General features: G+C 32.3%; 1 protein-coding gene across 1 annotated transcript; it reads left to right on the forward strand.

Moving 5' to 3' along the window:
* Nucleotides 1–17,740: 17,740 nt before the first annotated feature.
* Nucleotides 17,741–23,212, forward strand: LOC114166669 (receptor-like protein 6). Its single transcript, XM_028051430.2, has 2 exons — nucleotides 17,741–21,025; nucleotides 22,668–23,212. The coding sequence occupies exon 1, from the start codon at nucleotides 17,902–17,904 to the stop codon at nucleotides 21,010–21,012; it is 3,111 nt and encodes a 1,036-aa protein (XP_027907231.2). The 5' UTR covers nucleotides 17,741–17,901; the 3' UTR covers nucleotides 21,013–21,025; nucleotides 22,668–23,212.
* Nucleotides 23,213–23,634: the final 422 nt, after the last annotated feature.

Below are 23,634 nucleotides of genomic sequence, written 5' to 3' on the forward strand. Positions count from 1 at the left end.
AAGGGGGGTTTGGCAGATTCACACAAGTTTGCTAAATTCTAATCAAAACACCAAAACTGAATTAAACACAGAATTCAAATGTACTGATTCCTTGATTCCACTGAAAATCCACCAATCATAGGTAACTAAATGAATTCTCTTATCCAATTTACTCTCATGAAATCCGAATTAACCAAATATGCAAAAATTAACACAGCTTTATTATGCCATTAAGCATAACACACATCCTTCTTTCAATTTCACACACACACATAGATTAAGCAACTATGGTCAAAATCCGAACTCACTAAGCATGACAAGGATTCTGAAATTGTGCAAAACATGAACCCAAGATTAAGCATCACAAATTCCATTTCATTCAAAGCTATGAAATTGAATATGATGAAGAGAAAATAGGAATTTGAGTGCACTACAAAACATCAACCTCATGGTTTCAAATCAGTTTCTTCAAGGAACCAATACGAAAAACTTAGCTAGACATAGAGAATGAACAATTAAACACTTCAAAACTGCAATCACAAAACAGAACCAAGAACCCTAACTTATGAAATCTGAAAACGCAATTTAAGAGTAAAAATAGAGATTTCAAAAGCTTAAATGGAATGCAAAACGGTGCTATCATATATAAATGCGAAAACCCCATGAATGGGTATTGTTTCAACTCAATGAAATCACAAAACGAGCTGCCCAATGTAGAAAACGAAATCAAAACGCAAAACCCTCAATAGGTGCTGTCAAATGTGCATAAAAACGGTAAAAATGACCCAAAAATATGAAAAACCGCAAGGGGAGGCATCCATGGAACCTTAGAGCACGAAAAAATGGAGGTGGAGAGAATGGAGAAGATGAAGTGGCAGCTTCCTCCCCATGCAGACCTAATTTACGTAGTCCTTTCACCCCCTGCCACTCAGAATTACAAAACTGCCACTCTGAGCCGCAGAATTACAAAAATGTCACTCTGGGCCTCAAATGTTGACCCATTGACTTTGTTGACGTGGAAATGACATGGAAATGATGTGGCAATGATGTGGAAAGTCTCTTCAACTAAATATTAATGTCCAAGCTCCAAAATTGCTTCACCCAAATACCTAAAAATAATTAAAAACAAAAATTAGGCCAAATAATGTGAAATTAGTCCAAATTCAGAACAGTGGCCCAATAAAGTCCAACAGATGAAAAACACTCTAATGATGAACAATTAAGCACTAATCAATTGTCTAATGGGTACACAAAGGCTAGTGGAATGGAAGAAAATAATGACTCATCAGTCATTGTCGCAACCGAGATCGCGGTGGGAGGGAGAAAATAATTTAAAAAAGATACAGAGGAGTCGCCACTATAGTTTATTATGGAAAACTATAGAAAAAAACCTTAAAAAAGAGTGGGCATCGATACCAAATTTGGATTCGGGAGTCGTTTACGTGTGAGGAAGGTATTAGCACCCCACAACGCCCGTCTTAAGACGGTTCCCTCTTTAATTAAGTATGCAAGATAAAATTTGATGTTTAAAATATTTTTTGTTCCCAAAAAATTAAACAAAATAAAAAAATACAAAATAATAGAGATAAAAAACAAAATTATTTTTTTATTTTTTGGCCAGACGAGGATTGTACCTCGCTCCTACGTATTTCCATTTGAAAAATTAGGGATAACGTAGTTCTTCCAAGAGAACCCGAGATTTGACATGATTATTAATTAGGGAACCCGAGAAAAATCAGGGATACATTATTAATATCAAGAGAACCCGTGAATCTAGATGATAAAAATTTAGGTTATTAAGCAAATTTGAGATTTGACATGATATTTAAAATGATTTTATAATTTTCTTTTATTTTTTATTATTACTAATTTTTTTTTAAAAAAGAATTAAAAGCCTATGAAAGAGTGTTTTGATTATCAAGCAAGTCCAAGACTTGACATGACATTCAAAACTTATATAAAGAAAATATAAATTTTTTATTTTATTTATTTATTATTTGTTTTTAGAGAATTAAAGCCTACGAAAAAAATACCTTTTTAATTACCAAGATAAAAATAAAACAAAAGAGAAAGGTTGAGCACATCAATGACAAACCCAAAATCATCTAACATGAGAACCCCGAACACATTTAAACAATTCAAACGGTCATATATTTGATGTTATAAGAGAATCATGAAAAGCATTAAGAGTAAAGAAAATTTACCTTAAGGTGACCCCTTTTGTGTGTGTGCTCTGTAATAAAAAAGAGAGGAGTTTTTTGAAATTTTTTTTTCTCTTCCTCATTGGAGAAGTTCTTTTGCTTATATAGGCACCTTGGAGTATGACTGAGATCCTAGGTCTTCAATTATAAAAAAATATATGGGAAAGGAATTGGTCCTTATGAAACATATTATAGCAATTAAATAGTTGCATAATATTCATATGGTATTGATTATAATTATTAACAAAATATTGTCTGTAATTACTAGAATCATATTTTCTATCAGATAAAGATCGTGATCAAATCATAACATATTATTCATATAATTCATTCTAATTATTACCAGGATTATTTTCTTCTAAATATTAAAATCGTACCGTTCTCTAAAAGCATTATTATCGAGAATATTTGCTTCTAATTAAAATAATACCTTCCCAGACTGACAACGCAAAGAGACACATAAGTGTAAATGCAAGATATGTATTCAAATTATTATAAAAAAGATATATTGCTCCTAATATTATACTCTCCTTTAAAAACAGAAATTATGAAACGTCCTTTTATGACATGTCATGTGGAGAGTGTAAATAGCAAACAGTGTGGGTGAAAAGATGTAAAACATTTGGGCTCATGAAAAGAGTGTGATAATTAAAAATAAATTAGATTCTCCTTCTCTTGGATTTTTCTTTTTTCCTTTTTTTTTCTTTTTTCCCATGGTAGATTAAAGTTAAAAAAAAAACCTACCATCAATCAAAACATATTTTTTTATTTATTATTCTTATTATTATTATATTATTTTTATTATTTTTTTAACCAAACAAATGCATTTACCCGGACGAAATTGGATGTTGACAGCTGCCCTTTTTACTTAGATTTGACTAGATAATATGAAAGTGGAATTTTCATATTATCATAGTAAAAGATAAGTAAAGATAACAACACTAATTTTGTTCAAAAATGAAAAAAGAGAACTTGACTCCTGCCTCGCAGAGAGCCGATATAATCAAAGGAAAATCTGGGCTCGACCATTGCCTCTCAGAGGGCCGAGATACCAAAAGAAAACCTGGGCTCGGCCATTGCCTCGCAGATGGCCAAGATACCAAAAGAGAACCTGGGCTCGACCATTGCCTTATAGAGGGCCAAAATACCAAAAGAAAACCTGGGCTCGACCATTACCTCACAGAGGGCCGAGATACCAAAAGAAAACCTGGGCTCGACAATTGCCTCGCAGAGGGCCGAGATACCAAAAGAAAACCTGGGCATGACCATTGCCTCGTAGAGGGCCGAGATACCAAAAGAAAAGCTAGGCTCGACCATTGCTTCATAGAGGGTCGAGATACCAAAAGAAAACCTGGGCTCCATCATTGCCTCACAAAGGGCCGAGATACCAAAAGAAAACATGGGCTCGACCATTGCCTTGCAGAGGGTCGAGATACCAAAAGAAAAGCTGGGCTCGACCATTGCCTCGTAGAGGACCAGGATACCAAAAGAAAACTTGGGCACGAACATTGCCTCGCAGAGGGCCGATATAGAAATAACAGTTTGTTACCACTCTGTGAAGAGGTTTCTAATATGAAATCAACATGTGAAAGTCGAATTGAATTCTGCGAGAAACAAAACGCATGAATGAAAAAGACTCATTTTGTTCTTGATAGATTATGTGAACATTGTATGCTAAAACTCTAGATGGGAAAAAAAATGAAACCCAAAAAGTTGCCCCAAGTTAGAAAAATGAAGAACAAGATATGACTTAGATGGATTTGTGTGGGAACCATGATTAAAACATTAACAAAGTGAAAAAGCCTTACCAATACAAAAACAGGGCATGGAAACCTTGACAAAGTGTAGAAACCTTGACTAACACAAAAACAAGGTGTGGAAACCTTGGCAACATAGAAAGGCGTAGAAACCTTGACTAATACCAAAACAAGATAATGATGGGCTTGACGGCTAGACAAAACTAGGCTTGAGAGTTATACAAAAGTAAGCTCGGTGGCTAGATAAACTGGGCTTGGGCCAGACAAAGTTGGGCTTGCGGGCTAGACAAAGGCAGGCTCGGGGTGGCCAAATGAAACTGGGCTTGGGCCAGACTAAACTAGGCTTGAATGGGCCAGTGCGACACTAAGCTTGAGGGCTAGACAAAACTAGGCTTGAGGGCTAGACAAAGTTAGGCTTGGGGTGGCCAGATAAACTGGGCTTGTGGGCTAGACAAAACTAAGCTTAGGGGATAGTGCGAAACTGGGCTTGGGGGCTAGACAAAGCTATGCTTGAGGTGGCCAGATAAAACTGCGCTTGTGGGCTAGTGAAAAACTGGGCTTGAGCCTGACTAAACTAGGCTTAAGGGGCCAGATAAATTTAGGCTTGAGGGCTGGACAAAGCTAGGATTGAGGTGGCCAGATAAAACTAGGCTTTAGGGGGCCAGTGCGAAACTGGGCTTTAGGTGGACAGATAAAACTGGGCTTAAGGGGCCAGTGCGAAACTAAGCTTGGTCCATACTAAACTAGGCTTGAGGGGCCAGTGCTAAACTGGGCTTGGGCCAGACTAAACTGGGCTTGAGGATATATAAATGAAGAAGACCATAAATCCGAGAAATATTAAAGAAGAAAAATTTTGTATCTTTCTTATTCTTTTCGTTTTAAAATAGAAGGATTCGACAACTGTTCATGTGAATGAAGAGGGTTTTGATCCCAAAAGTGACAAAAAAAAATTCACTTCATAAAAAGAACTATGATGCATGTATATGATGCATGATTATTAATACATATGTTATGGATTTTTCTTTTTGAGCAGTTATATGACTGTGCATGAATATGCTAACATAATATGATATGTGCATGAATATGCTAATATGATATATGTGTGAATATGTTAGCATTTATGTGACTCTTTTCTTTTTCTTTTTAAACCAAATACTACATAGAACCTAATTTTGCTAACACATGTTTGGATTTTTTTGTTTGAAAATTGATGTCATATGTATGAATGCCTACAGATGCTAACACCTGGCATGAATTTTCTTTTTATGAATGGATGAGTATGTTGATGCTTATTATGACTTTTTTTTAACATTTACATTATATGTGCATAAAAATGTTTGATTATGTTGTGTGATAATGTTGTATGTTTATTTCGAGTATGAATGGTGAATGATAAATGATAATATTGGCACGACTTATGGATTTTCTTTTTGAACACTAAAAATATTAGTGTATGATGCACATGTTATGATTTTTTTTTTTTTTTTTGCATGAACAAAGTTAAAACTTTGATGTATGAATTAATGTAGGAATGCATGAGGAAAGTTCCTTTGTTTGTTAATTTTTTCTTTTCACAAAAATGAATGATGTATGTATGATTAGATATGAATCCATGCATGAAGCATGCCCTTGTGTATTTTTCACATTTTACATTGTATGAAACTTATTTCAGTTGATCCCTAATTTGTTGCTATTTTTAGATTTATGGAATCCTTTTGTTTTGATTTTTTTTCTTTGAAAAAGATTCTTTGGTCTAATCACTTTATTGAGAAACTCTTTTTTGTATCATTTCTTTTTGAACACTATTTCAATGAGATACATGAAATTGCCAAAGGTCTTGGAAGGGATTAGATGAGATAATTAACTAAGGAGTTGCCCCAATCTGATAATTAAGAGTTAACTTCAAGACATGAGGTGTGTTTGGGCTTGTCCCAATTATTGATAAAAAAGATGGAGACTTCAAAATTTGCCCCAATTTGAGGATATAGATTGGTCTCAGGGTGCAAAATGTGTTTGAGCTTGCCCCAGTAGTTGATAAAATGAGAATGTTGAAAATAATGGGAGACTTCATACTAGTTGCCCTAATGTAAGCTTGATAATCAAAGTCAATAATTGTCCAAATTCAAGATATCCGACTATAATGTAGGAACAATAAGTGAAATGGCTCCCTAATTTATTTTAAGGTGAGAATAATGAGTAATGGTAGGAGAAAGGTGGATCAAAGTTTTAAGCTCGAAGTAGAAAATATGATAGGAAACGCATGAAGAAAAAAGGAATGATAGGGCATGACCTTGATATAACTTGACTACTCGTGCTAATCTTGATCTCTATAGAAACATGTCAACCAAAAATAAATTGTCCCAGTGTTTGAAAGCAAATCTTTGAACACTTTTTCAATCTTTTTTTTTCTTTTGGACAAACCTCTTAACATGACAAAATATTTTCCCTTAAATTAAAGTTTTCAAAAAATAACAACCAATCATTGATTTGTGTGGACTTTATTAGGCTTGTATTGTGGCCAAGGCTAAGGGATATAAAAAAAATGGGTAGTGAAGGCTCAAAATAAATAGTATAAAGGTTATTTGAAACAAGGGTCTTTATCTAACGTTGCACCTAAATTCATTTATTTGACTATCTTTGTTCACCACTTTTTTCCATTTTCCAACTCTTATTTCTCTTTTTTTTTTTTTTTTGCATAACCAATTTTTTTTTTTCTTTCCAAACTTTTTTATTTTTGATATTAGTGAATTACAAGTTAAATGAAATAGATTCAAACATTATGTTAACTTTAGTGGGAAGGTGATCCGTGTTCAGGGTAATTAGAAAGAAATTTTGATTTTTTATAGGCTCAAAATGGGTAACAAAGGAAGATACTTTTTTTTCATGATAAATAAACATGGCCAAACATCATTTCAACTCATGATTGTTTTAATTTCAAAAGCTTTAATCCAAAGGAAAAAAAATTCAATCACATTAGAGGTTGCCCCTTGTTTACTTTTTTTTTTTGTATTATTTTCTATTTTTTGTTGTCTTAATGTTTGCCTAGACCGCCCTCTTGGGTTTTCAGTCTAGCAGACTTTTCTTCATTTTTTTTGTTTTGTTTTCCTTTTTTTTTGTTTTCAAAGATTCACTTCAATTTAAATTCATTCTAGGGCACATGACCCCTTTATGATGATCTCCATGGAATACAAAACATAGATTTATAAGGGTAAGGTGATGGGATGGGATGAGAAAAGGAAATGAATTTGAGCAATTTCATGTACACATATTAGAGAAATGTTTCAAAAGCATGCCACTTTTCATTAAAAAAAATTATTCAACTAACTTATTTGACCAAAGAATAATTTATTTTCTTCTCTTCTTTTTTTCACCTTTCACAAGATTCCATGAATTTATTAACAAAAAATGGGATACAATTAATTTTGAATTTATTATAGTGAAACTATTTTTTCAAGATGTGGTGTTGATGCATGTTATATGTTATGCAAAGTGACATGAAAATGCAAGATGCTACAAATTTGGAAACTACCTATTCACATGCATGTGAGTGTATGTATGGTATGTACTATGCAAGGTGGCATGAAAAAACAATGGGATGAATATTATGCATTATACATTGTGACATGAATCCAAAGTGGATCCATGCTACGTGTCAAGTGAATGTAAAGATGTTATTTACCTTAAAATTATGTGCATAGTATCATGCATGAATGAAGACAAGATGTGGATGTAATGCATGTATGCGTCTCGAGAGACCCTTATTTATACGTTGATGCAAATATGACACATTTGAAAATTAACTACTTAATTCTATAAAAAATGAAAAGATTAAAAAAAAATAAAGAAATAATGCACTTTCCCTTTGTGTCCTAGAAGGTGTAGAGAAAATCTATTTTCTAGTCTATGGGCTTTTACATGATAATTCCAAGGATAGTTCTAAATATTCTCACAGGCTTCTAGAGCTAAAGTCAACCTCGGGACATAATCCACAACAATAGGCGACCTAATAGATATGACATGTCAGGACGAAGCAAACTCTAGGTGAAGTCTTTCCAATAGTCAAGTAGATCTGAGATCTAGCATAACAATCGTTGGACCTCCACTCCTTATCGCTAACTCAGGTCCGGGTATAGGACCTCAATATTAAAATTAATGAACTAGCCTACCATATGTAGTTTGTGAAGGGAGCAACCTAAGACTACCCAAACCCACAACTGCATAATAATTAGAAAATTCCCAAACAGATATAGCAATTGTCTTCTACACTAGGGTTCAATAATTTCAACAATATAATCATATAAGGACATCAAAGCAAGTAAAGATGACATCAACACAAATAAAGATATATAAATATACATCAAGTAAAACAAAAACTAGGGGAAAACGAATATATAAAAACAACATACCTTTCGCACACTCAGCTAATAGGATCGACTCTCCAAAACGTCCTCAGTGGAGTCGCCATCTGTCACAACCGAGATCACGGCGGGAGGGTGAAAATAATTTAAAATAGATAAAGAGGAATCGCCACTATAGTTTATTATGGAAAACTATAGAAAAAAACCTTAAAAAAGAGTGGTCATCGATATCAAATTTGGATTCGGGAGTCGGTTACGTGTGAGGAAGGTATTAGCACCCCACAACGCCCGTCTTAAAACGGTTCTCTCTTTAATTAAGTATGCAAGATAAAATTTGATGTTTAAAATATTTGTTGTTCCCCAAAAATCAAACAAAATAAAAAAACATACAAAATAAGAGAGATAAAAAAAATATTCTTTTATTTTTTGGCCCGACGAGGATTGTACCTTGCTCCTACGTATTTCCATTTGGAAAATCAGGGATAACGTAGTTCTTTCAAAAAAGCTGTTTAATGACTACAATTTTGGGTATTCACTTAATCTTGTTAGGTATAGGTGTTTTTCTTCTAGTATTCAAGGCTCTTTATTTTAGAGGTATATATGATACATGGGCTCCCGGGGGGAGATGTAAGAAAAATAACCAATTTGACCCTTAGTCCAAGTATTCTATTTGGATATTTATTAAAATCACCTTTTGGAGGCGAAGGGTGGATTGTTAGTGTGGACGATTTGGAAGATATTTTTGGAGGGCATGTATGGTTAGGTTCCATTTGTATACTTGGTTGAATCTGGCATATCTTAACCAAACCCTTTGCATGGGCTCGACGCGCACTTGTATGGTCTGGAGAAGCTTACTTATCTTATAGTTTAGGTGCTTTATCTGTGTTTGGTTTTATTGCTTGTTGCTTTGTCTGGTTTAATAATACCGCTTATCCTAGTGAGTTTTATGGGCCCACTAGTCCAGAAGCTTCTCAAGCTCAAGCATTTACTTTTCTAGTTAGAGACCAACGTCTTGGGACTAATGTAGGATCTGCTCAAGGACCTACAGGTTTAGGTAAATATCTAATGCGTTCCCCGATTGGAGAAGTTATTTTTGGCGAAGAAACTATGCGTTTTTGGGATTTGCGTGCTCCTTGGTTAGAACCTCTAAGGGGTTCTAATGGTTTAGACTTGTCTGGGTATGCGTCCTTGAATTGTTGTTGCATATTCAGCTCCTGTTGTAGCCGCTACTACTGTTTTCTTGATCTATCCTATTGGTCAAGGAAGCTTTTCGGATGGTATGCCTCTAAGAATTTCTAGTACTTTCAATTTTATGATTGTATTTCAGGCTGAGCATAATATTCTTATGCATCCATTTCACATGTTAGGTGTAGTTGGTGTATTCGGCGGCTCCCTATTCAGTGCTATGCATGGTTCCTTGGTAACTTCTAGTTTGATTAAGGAAACCACAGAAAATGATATTATTATTACTATTTTTTTAAATTTTAGATATATATATATATATATATATATATATATATATATATATATATATATATATAAATTATTAATATCTAGAGAACCCGAGATTCTACATGATAAAGATTTAAGTTATTAAGCAAATCCGAGATTTGACATGATATTTAAAATGATTTTATAATTTTTTTATTTTTTATTATTACTATTTAAACAAAAAGAATTAAAAGTCTATGAAAGAGTGTTTTGATTATTAAGCAAGTCCGAGACTTGACATGACATCCAAAACTTATATAAAGAAAATATAATTTTTTTTCTTTATTTATTTATTATTTTTTTAGAGAATTAAAGTCTACAAAAAAAACACCTTTTTAATTACCTAAGATAAAAATAAAGCAAAAGGAAAGGTTGAGCACATTAATGACAAATCCAAAATCATCTAACATGAGAACCCCAAACATATTTAAACAATTCAAACGATCATATATTTGATCTTATAAAAGAATCATGAAAAGCATTAGGAGCAAAGAAAATTTATCTTAAGGTGACCCCTTTTGTGTGTGTGCTCTGTAATAAAAAAGAGAGGAGTTTTTCAAATTTCTTTTTCTCTCTCCCTCATTGGAGAAGTTCTTGTGCTTATATAGGCACCTTGGAGTACCACTAAGATCCTAGGTGTTTAATTATAATAAAATATATGGGTAAGGAATTGGTCTTCATGAAACATATTATAGAAATTAAATCGTTGCATAATATTAACGATATTGATTATAATTATTAACGAAATATTGCTTGTAATTACTAGAATCATATTTTCTGTCACATAAAGATCATGATCAAATCATCACATATTATTCATATAATTGATTCTAATCATTACCAGAAATATTTTCTTCTAAATATTAAAATCGTATCATTCTCTAAAAGCATTATTATCGAGAATATTTGCTTCTAATTAAAATAATACTTTTCCAAACTGACAACACAAAGAGACATATAAGTGTAAATGCAAGATTTTTATTCAAATTATTATAAAAAAGATATATTACTCCTAATATTATACCCTCCTTTAAAAATAGATATTATGAAACGTCCTTTTTCTGACATGTCATGTGGAGAGTATAAATAGCAAACAGTGTGGGTGAAAAGATGTAAAACATTTGGGCTCATGAAAAGAGTGTGATAATTAAAAATAAATTAGATTCTCCTTCTCTTGGTTTTTTCTTTTTTCCCATGGTAGAAATAAAGTTAAAAAACCTACCATCAACCAAAACATATTTTTTTTATTATTTTTTTATTATTATTATATTATTTTTATTATTATTATTTTTTTAACCAAACAAATGCATTTAGCCGGACGAAATTGGATGTTGGCAGTCATTATCGCCTGGCGGAACCCTCCTCACTGCCAAGCGTTACGCATTTTAGGAGCTTCCTTGGTTGACCCTATCGCCTAGCGGCACGAGGTGAGCCGATAGGCACTACACAAGTAGCGTTACTACTACTATTTTTGGCACTTTAGAATAGGTTCCAAAGAACCCAATCACCCACAAGCAATCCAAAACACCAAAAATGCATAAAATAGTATAAAGACCTAACTCAATCAGATTCCAACACATCAACTTTATACAGGAAACATTATGAAGACGATGAAAGAATTTAAGGAAGACATGATGAAGACATTTGAGAAGACCGACCTTGTCTTGATGAACTATTTCCTCGGTATATAAGTGAAACAACAAAAAGAAGGTATATTTATCTCTGAAAAGCCATATATTAAAGCTCTATTGAAGAAGTTCAAGATGTATGATTGTAAACATGTCGCTACTTCATTAGTGGTAAACAAAAAGCTACATAAAGATGATGGAACATTAGAAGAAGATATATACAGCTACATGAGTTTGATTAGAAGTCTATTATATCTCACACCCACACGACCATACATTATGAATGCCACAAGTCTTCTGTCAATATTTATGCAAAAGTGAGGTCAAATTCATTATGGAGTAGGAAAAAGAATTTTAACATATCTACAAGGCACAAAGGAGTTTGGTATAAGGTACAAAACCATGACTAATTCAAGGATTATTGGCTACACTAATAGTGATTAGGTAGGATCAATGGATGACATGGAGAGTAGTTCTGGATACGCTTTCTTGGTTGGATCAAGAATATTTTCCTGGGTGTCAAAAAGGCAAGCCACGATTGCACAATTAATAGTTGAAGTAGAATACGTGGTTGTTGCTTAACCAATCAGTCAAGCTATATGGCTCTGGAAGATACTCAAAGATATGGGAGAAAAACAAAGTGCAACTACTATAATCAACTGTGACAATAAATCAACTATTGCAATGATGAAGAACTTAGTGCATCACACTAGAACAAAACATATAGCAAATATATATGCTTTCATCAACGAAATAGAGACAAATATGAAGATTCAACTAGAGTACTGTTGGACAGAAGACAAAATTGCAAATATTTTCACAAAGGTGTTACCAAGACCAAGGTTTGAACTACTACGCACTATTAAAGACCAATTATTTTGGTAGCCAAAATCTTGGTAGCTAATGTTAATGACCAATTTAAACACCAATTCATGATATAAACTATTTTAGTTTCCAATTTAGAGACCAAATATAACTTTTTTAAACTATTTTAGTTACCAGTAATTTTTTGTTTATAAATTGGTATTTAAATTGGTCGCCAAAATTGGTCACTAATCCAGAATTTTCTTGTAGTGATAAGCAAAAATCTAGAACATTTCACGTAAGTTATGACTAACATTTTTCACAATAATCTATGGGTCTATAAATACCCATGTACACTACAATTTGTAGACAACTAAGACAACATCTAACACAACTACACAAAACTATAAAATATACTACTTCCAACTACTACTTCTACCTTTTACTATCTGCTTAAGTTTATCTATCCCATCAACTATATAGTTTCAAAACCTCAAAATACTAAAGTAATAAGCGATTATTTTTACAAATAGTCAATTGACAGGTAACAATGGGTAATTCGAAAAAGAAAAAGCTACTAAGGTTTGGAATAAAACTTAAAGAATAATTTTTCAAATTTCAATGAACGATAGTAAATTGCCACACATTAAAGAAGAGAAAAACCACTACTTTGTAAGAAATTCCATCCCATTCCCAGGACAAAAGCTTTCTACGTGTTAGTTCATCCAATGAAAACGAGTCTTAATTTTCTAATAAGTGAGTTGTGTTAGATTGGTCCACTAAGTGATCAACTTGTGATGGGTCAAGTCAGAAGGTTCAGGTCAGACCGCTCATTTTGACAGCTTTACATAGACTAAAAAATGTATTTTCCCATGGTATAGTGACCTTTATTGCTTAGACAATCCTATTGGTCAAATGAAAAGTAATCTTCTTTTTACCTAACATATTAGCATTTGTATAATGATTAAGATCTTACTTTTATTTTATTATTCAAAATCTTTATGAAAATTCAATCTCCTGCCTCCGTAAGCAATTCATTCGGCATTTTTATAAGTTTTCAAAGTGCTTCTAAATGCTAAAACCAATCTAAAATGTCAAAAAATAGTACACAGATATATACTATGTTTCAAAACTTATTTAAAATTACTATTATCGCAAAAGAAAAATGTTTTTGGTGAACATTACAAAACAGTATTAAAACCAATGAAAATTGTAGAAAAATATATTACAAAATAAATTTACACTTTGATAGATTTTTTTTAAAGAAATGTCATATTTTATATAAAGTTGCGGAAACTTCATCAACTGAATCCTTACTGGATTTCAAATATGCAATAAATTTAAGTGATTATTTCAAAACATGCAAAAAATTTATTTATCCGTGGTGTTTTGTTAATATTAAATTTAAAGTGTTCTATATATGCTTCTTGATCCAATGGTGAAAAGAACTAGTGGTGCCAAGGTTTTGAAATATTTTAAATTTTCACCATCATATATTTTCTAAAACTTTTCACCATCATTCTTGATCTCAAAAGTATTTTTATGTTTTCTCTCAGTAATATGAAAGCCAAGACTTCCGAAAAGTTATATACACTTTTTCTAAAGTAATGCTTCCTGTAATCACAATGTTTATTGACTAGACAATTTGGTAAAAGACCACAGAAAGTGGTAACTGACCAAGCCAATTATTCTAATTCTAAGCATAATTGATTGACGCTCTTATTTTTCCACTGAATGGATGATGACCTAAATTTCTTGATAAAACGACACTTTTCAATTAATTAAAGAAAACTTTGCATAGAAAATATATTCGTGGGAAACACTATTGCATTCAAAGTAAGCAGCTCTATATTCTCTTCTTGCGGAGCATAAATGTAGCCGGAAAAGAAATTATTATATACACTTTTTCTAAAGAAATGCTTCGTGTAATCCCACAAAATGTTTATTGACTACACAGTTAGGTAAAAGAACAGAGAAAATGGTAACCGACCAAGTCATATTATTCTAATTCTAAACATAAACTACAACAAAATTGTGCATAGATAGCAAGTTCTATCGATAATTGCTGATATCCGTCAATAAGTCATAATTTTTTACGGATTTTTGATAATAAATTTTTGTCAGGCTTATATATAAGATTTATCGACGGATTTGAGATTCATCGGTAATTTAAACACTTACCAACGAATACCATATTCATCGATAAAGTCGTCGGTAAATATTGAGTATGTTTTGTATGTTTGCTAACCACACACAACAAACCAAACTTGCAAACCACAAATATTCAAAAACAAACATGCCAATTATAAAATTTGATCCATTCTAAACAAATATATATCTAATTCAACTCCAACATTAAACGTAAACATATATCAAAATATTAATTAATCATAATATGTATATGTATGTAAACATAAAGTGAAAGTATCAAATTCTTATTACTCAATCCAACTTAAAACTAGTCCTCAATAACTCTTATATATGGTCTTAATAGTCTAAGTAGTTATTCGAATCAGAGTGCTCTCCCATAGTTTACTCTAGTATTGGATTGGGCTGGACTAGTGCAGGCTGGACTGGACTGGGCTGGACTGGGCTGGGCTGGACCAGTGTGGGCTGCTACTGGTACGGTGTTAGGTTCGATTGAGGTTGCTAAAGGGCATGGTGGTAAGGAGGCACCAATCTCAAGACTAGATTGTGTAAGTTTTGAAACTGGCCTTTCAATTCCTCATAAGCCTAATCACAGGCTTCTAGTTTTTGTCTGAGGTACGTAACATCCTCAGCACTGGAAGTGGAAGAAGATGGTTGGTGCCTGAGGCTACTACTTCCACCTATGTTTGCAACTAGTTGTCTTGTCCCATATAGTCTTCCTTTATTTTTTCCACCAACAACCACAACCCAACACTAAGTCCTAATTGTGTCTTCCGTTGTAGGATCAACATTGGGATCTGATGGATCAACACAAGAGCCTTGCTTAGATTTGACTTGTGAAAGTCTGTTTTCAAATTCTTCCTGTTAAGTAAACAAGGTATTAGTGAAATAGGGTCAAAATTATACTTTTATGAGAAACAAATGAAAGTGTTTGCTTACATGTGTCCTCCGAGATATTTCATCAACAAACTCACTAGATCCCTTTCGGAGATGAGTTTGTTGAAATACCTCATCGATATGCACATGTCGTCCAAGCTTTTTCGCATGTGAAAAAAATATGGTGTTACTTTTTAAGTAGAAATTTTCAAAATTCTATAGTTATATCACAATATATGAATTACTTAAGAGGAAAGGTCTTTACCATACGAATGACATGCTCATGAGTGGTAATGGAATCACATTTATGTAGGCTCCCACCCTTGGGGGAAGCTCTGTTCCTTTGGTCTATAACACATTTATTGCAGTAGGATGGAGAATTCAAGTGTGCTAGCACGTGATTCCACACATCATCCCAAACTTAGTAAGGGCGTTGTCATGCATTCATGGGCTCTTTAAACATATCAAAGAGCCTCTATGAAGCTCTAGAGTTAAAATTTGTATGAATTTCAGCTTCATGCTCAAGTCTCCACTAAACCTTCCTCAACAACAATTAATCAAGCTCAAATCATCAATTGCATTACACTCTTAACATACACAATTATTAAAAGAGAATAAGGTTGAAGATGTGTTTACCTTAAAACGTTGCTAGAAATTATCTTTCTCTTACGGAGGTATTGCTCCTCATGTTGACCAAACAGTCAGATATTGTTGCTTAATAGACCTTGTGATGGCTTGGGATGCAACTCTAGAAGGATAAAATCTACACATGGATTAAAGAAATTCATGCAAAAAAGGGCAAGGTAAAACAAGTCATGTAAAAAAAATTAGTTTTTAAGATGACAAAAGTTATTATTACCCTTTCGCATAATGTTCAATCATCGGTCGTTTATGGAGAGGAGGATCAACAATAGCAGCACCTACATAAGTAGGATTTGAAATGGAAGGAATATTAGGTGAAGGGACTGATGATGGAGAAGGTATAACAACAGTAGAGAGTGAGGAAAAAGGTTGTGGTACCATAATAGGGGGTGGCATGGGTACCATAATAGGAGGTGGTTATGGGTACTATATCAGAAGGTGGTGTGAATACCAAAGGAAGGTATGGTGTGAGTACCATAACAAGAGCTGGTGTGGGTACCATAATTAATTGTCTTCTTGCTGTTCAACCATGCATTAGTATGGAACTTATATCTATTGACAAAGTATCTGTGCCACTTTTTCACGCATCTCATGGGTTGGTTTGCCAAATCCCTTAAGTCTTGATTTTAACACATTATAGCTTCTTATAAACCTAAATATTGTGTGAAATAAGTAGTACTAAAATAACACAAAATCAGATTTTAAAACTAAAATAAACGAAAACCTTATTAATATTAAGAATATTGTAAAATACATAGTTTTAGAATTGTTAATTAAACAAAACCTTAAATCTAATTCCATCAATTATTTTGAATTTGTTTCATTGATTTTCTTTATTTAATGTATTTTTAGAAGAAAAAAACATGAACAGTTAAATAAAAATTAATTTCTTCATATACCAAATAAAATTCAAAATAGAGTAAATAAAAATCATGAAGAAATCAAAATAGTTGTAATATATATGTTTAATTAGTTAATAACAAAGATGTAAATGAATAAGAAAAAAACATATATCTTTTTCAATATTCAATCACGAACTCAATTATTTATATTTATTTTATTTATAATTTGTCATTTCAAAGAAACAATAACTAAACAACAATTTAAAATATGAATTTATACTAAAATATGATGATTGCACTGGATGAGTTCACCAAACCTCTAATTTTATATTTTTACAAAGTTTATTATTTATATTTTTTTGAATAATTTACTATTAATGGTTTTAGAATTACTATTTACATTTTTTTAGTATTGTCTGACCTTTGTAATTTTTCAGAATTTACTCTTTACTTTATTTTTTTGCATTTTTTATTATTAATAGTTTTATATCATCTATTCCTCATATAACATAACATTTTGTGTGATATAACTTTTGTATTTTTACATATTTTACTTAACAGTTAGTTTCTGTATCATTCACCATTTCTTTTATCATAGAATTTATTATTTACATTTTCATTTAAAATTAAATTTAAATTCTTAATTTTTATTAGCTCAATAAAAATATATTATTTAAAATAATTATTTATAATAAATTTTATTATATATATAATTTAAATATATTTCTCTAAACAATCAAAATATTATTATTTAATTTTTAAAATAAAATATTTATATTAAATTATAACTATATTATTTATGAATTCAAATTTATAAAATAAATATGTTATAATTTTTAAAATCCCGTGCATATATTATTTATGAATTCAAATTAATAAAATAAATATGTTATAATTTTTAAAATACTAGTACTAGGAAAAGTTCGGAGTAAGAAAATAATGAACTTAATAGCATTGAAAATGTGGCCTAATTGAATGGAGTGAATCTTCAGAACCCGCAACTGGGATTTTCCTAAAGAGTATGATGGTGGGTTCCTAGTGAAAGTCACCATTGACTAAAGAGTTTCCCATGAATGAAGTTGCGAGCTTTTAAACATAACAAATATGTTTTTGAAAATGGGAACAACTATTTGTATTTCAGTTTTCTACGGTTATCATAGTTGCAATCTACTACAATGAGAACTGAGTTAGTCTCAGCACTTGTGGTGATGCCATTGTTTTGGCTGTGCCTCTGTAACAACCTGTTTGTGGTTTCTGGCCTTTGTCATGATGATCAGAGGTCATTGCTGCTCCAACTCAAGAACAACCTCACTTTCACCTTTCAAAGGAGCACCAAACTGAAGTCATGGGATCCAAGTAATGATTGCTGCAGATGGATAGGGGTATCTTGTGACAAGAAGGGACATGTTACTGCTCTTGACCTCAGTGGAGAATCAATCACTGGTGCTATTGACGATTCAAGCAGCCTTTTCAGTCTTCAACATCTCCAAAAATTGAATTTGGCTGAAAATGATTTCTACTCTGTCATTCCATCTGCATTCAATAGATTGGAAAATTTGACTTATCTCAATTTGTCATATGCGGGCTTTGTGGGTCAGATTCCAATAGAGATTTCTCAAATGATAAGGTTGATTACTCTTGATCTCTCTTGTTTTCCTAATTTTGGGCTAAAGCTTGAGAACCCAAATCTACGAAAGCTTGTCCAAAATATCAGCAGTATTAGGCAACTGTATTTGGATGGTGTAAGTATATCAGCTGCTAGACATGAATGGTCCAGCGTTTTGATGTCACTGCATGACCTGCAAGAAGTTCGCATGTCAGGGTGCAATCTCTCAGGACCCCTGGATCCTTCTCTGTCAAGACATGAAAGTCTATCTGTGATTGTTCTTGATTGGAACGATTTATCATCTGCAGTGCCAGAAACATTTGCCGATTTTAAATTTCTGACCATCTTAAGTCTTTCTGAATGCAAGTTGACAGGAACATTTCCGCAGAAGATCTTCAACATTGGAACATTGTTAGTTGTTGACGTATCCTGCAACGACCATCTCCAAGGCTTTTTTCCGGACTTCCCACTAGGATCTCTTCACACTTTAATAGTAAGTGACACAAATTTCTCTGGAGCATTTCCACGCTCTATTGGTAACATGAGGAACTTATCTCATTTGGATTTTTCTTTTTGTCAATTTAACGGAACAATTCCCAATTCATTGTCAAACCTCACAGAACTCACTTTCCTGGTCTTGTCATATAACAACTTCACAGGTCAAATACCATCATTTAATATGGCCAATAAGCTTACGGTGTTAGACCTTTCTTATAATGGTTTGAGTGGTTCAATTCCATCTTCTTACTTTGAAGGACTCAACAATCTTGTTTGGATCGACCTACTTTTTAACTCGATTAGTGGGAGCATTCCTTCATCCCTTTTTACACTTCCACACCTGCAAACAATTGTGCTTTCGTATAATCGGTTTGGTCAACTAGACGAATTCACAAGTGTGTCTTCTTCCAAATTAACCACCCTCGATTTAAGTAGTAATAATCTATCAGGGCCTTTTCCAACATCTATATACCAACTCAGTGGACTGTCAGTCCTCGAACTTTCTTCAAACAAGTTAAATGGGACAATGCAGCTGAATAAACTTGCGAAGTTCAGAAATTTAACTACATTAGATCTTTCATACAACAATTTATCAGTCGATTTTACAAATGCTGACGCATCTTACTTTCCCAGCATAACAGATTTACGGTTGGTATCCTGCAACTTGAAAAGTTTTCCTGGTTTCTTGAGAAATCACTCGGAAATGGTCTTTCTAGATCTTTCTGATAACCACATCCAAGGAATAGTACCCAACTGGATTTGGAAACTGAATCTTGCAGAGCTTTATATTTCTCATAATTTGTTGACTCATTCGGAAGGACCTTTGCGTAATTTTTCTACCTATTTGGGTATTCTTGATCTTCACGATAATGAACTTCATGGGCAAATATCTTATATTCCTACATATGCGGAGTATTTGGATTTCTCAAGAAATACTTTCAGAGGCGGTATCCCTGATTCCCTCTGCAATGCTTCATCTCTTTGCCTGCTTGATCTTTCCGATAACAATATTTCTGGAACAATTCCCTCGTGTTTATTCGAAACTGGTGGGAGTCTTGAGGTATTAAATCTTAGAAAGAACAGTCTCATGGGTCCTGCTGTCCCAGGTAAGATTTCAGGTGACTGTTCTCTAAGGACTCTGGATCTCCATCAAAATAAATTTGATGGAAAGATTCCGAAATCCCTTTCTAATTGCACATCATTACGAGTATTGGACCTTGGACAAAACAAGATCACGGATGTCTTTCCGTGCTTGCTGAAGAACATATCCACACTCCAAGTCTTAGTCTTGCGAGAAAATAATTTATATGGTCACATTGGATGTCCAAACACCAATGCCACATGGCCCGTTCTTCAAATACTTGATCTAGCCATTAACAATTTCAGTGGCAAGCTACCTCAATCCTTTTTCACAAGGTGGCAAGCAACGATGTCTCATGAAAACCAATCTGCATACATGGTAAAACATATCGGTTATGAGTATGTCGTTGGGAGAGAATTCAGAAAAATATATTATTATGATTCAGTGACAGTTACAATGAAAGGGCAACAGAGGGATCTGGTTAAGATTTTAAGTGTTTTCACTTCGATCGACTTCTCATTCAACAATTTTGAAGGAGAAATACCAAAACAGCTATTTGACTTTAAGGAACTCTATGCACTGAACTTGTCAAACAATGCTTTTTCTGGCCAAATTTCACCGTCAATTAGAAATCTGAAGGAGCTTGAGTCCCTAGACTTATCAAATAACTCATTCGAAGGAAATATTCCCTCAGAGCTCGCAAGTTTATCTTTCCTATCATTCCTGAACCTCTCCTCGAATCATTTGGTGGGAAAGATACCAACAGGTACCCAACTTCAGTCATTTCCAGCTTCTTCCTTTCAAGGCAATGATGGCCTCTACGGTCCTCCATTGACTGATGAATTCGATAGCAGAGAGCCAGGGGTGTTAGAACAACATCAAACCTTAGTTTCTACCATTGATTGGAATTTTCTTAGTGTGGAACTGGGACTGATTTTTGGCCATGGAATGATTTTTGGTCCACTCTTGTTTTGGAAGCAATGGAGGATTTGGTACTGGCAACTTATTAACAAAATTCTCTGTCGGATCTTCTCTCAACTCTATTTTGAATATGCAACAAAGAGAGGTCAAACCTATACAACTCTAAGATGGCAGCATTAGCTATTAATAACAAGTAAGCAACTAATCATGATAAATCATTTAATCTTTTGTCATGTTTATTTTTCTCAATTCAATAAATATATTTTTAAGTTGTATAGATTAAAAAAATTTAAGTACATTGATATATTTTAAGAGTTAACTATAATTTTAGTCTCTGAACTTTAATATAAAATTGAAATTCATCTTTGTTCAAAATTTGATACATTTTTTATTATCAAACTTGAACAATGAACGAATAACATCACTTTAACCCAATTATGTAGACATGTTAAATGCGTTTCATGTTAGTATTTAAATTGTTTATTTGGGATTCATTGTCTATTTTAAGAATTAACTATGTTTTTAGTATCTGAACTTTAACACAAAATTAATATTCATCTTTGTTCAAAATTTGATATACTTTTTATTTTCAAACTTTAACAATGAACGAATACCATCATTTTAACCCAATTATGTAGACGTATCAAATGTATTTCATACTAGCATTTGAATTGTTTATTCTCGATTCATTGTCTATTGCAAAATACATTTGAAACGTCAAAAATTTTTTTGAGTAATTGAGTTAGAAAGACTATATCTATTTATCTTTAAAATTTGAAGACCAAAATATATCAAAGTTTCACACAAAGATGAATTTCAATTTCGCTTAGTGACTGAAAAGATATTTAACCCATATTTTTTAATAAAAAAAGAGTGAAAAGAATGTTGGCTTTTAGAAAATTGGATCCATGTAACTGTGTTTACAAATATAGTTATTGACGTGAAAAATATATTTCTTAAGAGAGATTAAAAAGTTAAAATTTGTTTTAGTTTATGTGTTAATATTTTGTTAATGATGCAAACTGTAATAAAAAGTTAATTTAAATGTATGTTGTTAACCGTTTACATAAGAGAAATATTATCTGAATATAATATAAATTCTTTCATTAGCATGATTTTATTTTAGCAAAAGTACAGGCGTTTTTCACGTTTGTGTTTCCATACTTTCAAACAATTTTAAAAATAATTCGATTCATTATTTAAATATTGTAATTGAAGTTATATCAAATATTTATTTTAAAAGACATACTTAATTGTTTCACCAATTTGTTTGATGTAAGAGATACTAAAAAATAAAAAGTCAATGAAAAAATTGTAGAAAAATGAACTATTAAACAGATTATGTGTAGAGGAAATAGTTATACTTAAATTGTAATTTTAAAAGTATTCTACTTAATTAATTATATATTTTAATTTTTTTTCTATATGATCATTCGTAAAAAAATAAAAATTTAATGGAGCAATGGTAAGAAAGTTATGGATTGTGTAAAGAAAAAAAAATAATTGTATTTAAATTATGTAAGGATCTAGTTGATTGTTTAAGAGTAGAAGTGTTATAATTAAGACAATGTATGTATATTTTGTTATTTAAGCATAAAACATATAAATAAACAATTATGCAAACTTTATTTCAGAAAAAATTATTATCTCACTCTTTAGAATACATTTTTTTTACTTTCTCTACTTTTCTCTTTACATCTATGCAATACTTGTTCATCCTTTTGTATAGAGCCCACTTAGGGTTCTTGGTGTAAAATAGAATAAGTTTGCCTAATCAGAATTTGTTTTAGAAAAGTCTCATGACGTCTTTTTTTGATCAATTTTCTTTTTTATAGGTTCAACTTTCATGTGTGATAGGAGGAGCTGGGAACTTGACTTTAAAATGTCAACAAGCTTTAACGAGTAAGGAATAAAGTTTTATATTGTAATAATACCATATCATAAAAGATAGCATAAAGTATCTAGATGTGAAGGTGACTTGGTCACCATGATATGCAAATGTTTAAACCAATGGTGCAGATTTCACATTTTAACTCGCCTTATATGTCTCGGTTGTCCAGGAACCGAAGCATATATGACGCGGTGACATTTTTGCAATTTCAGGCAACTTTTATGCCTCGGTTCAGAAAAAAAAAATTGAAGCACAACATAGTTATAGGCTTTGGTTCGCTCAAAACCAGTGCCAAAAGTCGTTATATGCTTCGGTTCCAAAGACCCGAAGCCAAAAACGGGGCTGCATTTTTCAAAAATGCCACTAGCCGTTAGGTGTTTGGTCTCGGGTGGCACTCAACCGATGCCAAATACCCTTATATGTCTCGATTTTTAATTGAGAGATTTTTCCACAGTACTTTGGATTAAATATCATTGTTGAGATATTGAGAAGGGGAAAAACAAATTTTGTATTTTTAAGTTATGAATTGTTAAAGGAGGTTTCAAATATATTTTTTTTAAATGAATAATTATTTTTCTCATTCTTTAAGTATAAAATGAGAGTGTATGTTGTATTTCAAAAAATTTAAGTCATGTTGTATTTTATCTAATTTTATTATATAAAATTATTATTCTTCATTTTGTTATTATTATGGATTAACATTAATCAATAAATTATATTATTTGTTAGTATCAATTATATTGCACATGATTATTTATTTTATGGATTATACATTAGAGGTCCTTAGTTCCTGTTGGTAAGGATATAAGATTGATACCCATTAGTCAACTTTGTGATGACGAAAAACTATAGTCACGTCTTGGGATAACTTACCCAGAAGATAGCAGTATCGTGTCACACAAACTTCTTTC

The sequence above is a fragment of the Vigna unguiculata genome, chromosome 10 (assembly GCF_037176805.1).
Source record: "Vigna unguiculata cultivar grain cowpea cultivar isolate G323 ecotype 2 chromosome 10, ASM3717680v1, whole genome shotgun sequence".
NCBI classification, from domain to species: domain Eukaryota; kingdom Viridiplantae; phylum Streptophyta; class Magnoliopsida; order Fabales; family Fabaceae; genus Vigna; species Vigna unguiculata.

What these genes read in the sequence shown, in the direction of transcription:
- LOC114166669 (XM_028051430.2), top strand. Translation starts at nt 17,902, where the DNA reads ATGAGAACTGAGTTAGTCTCAGCACTTGTGGTGATGCCATTGTTTTGG.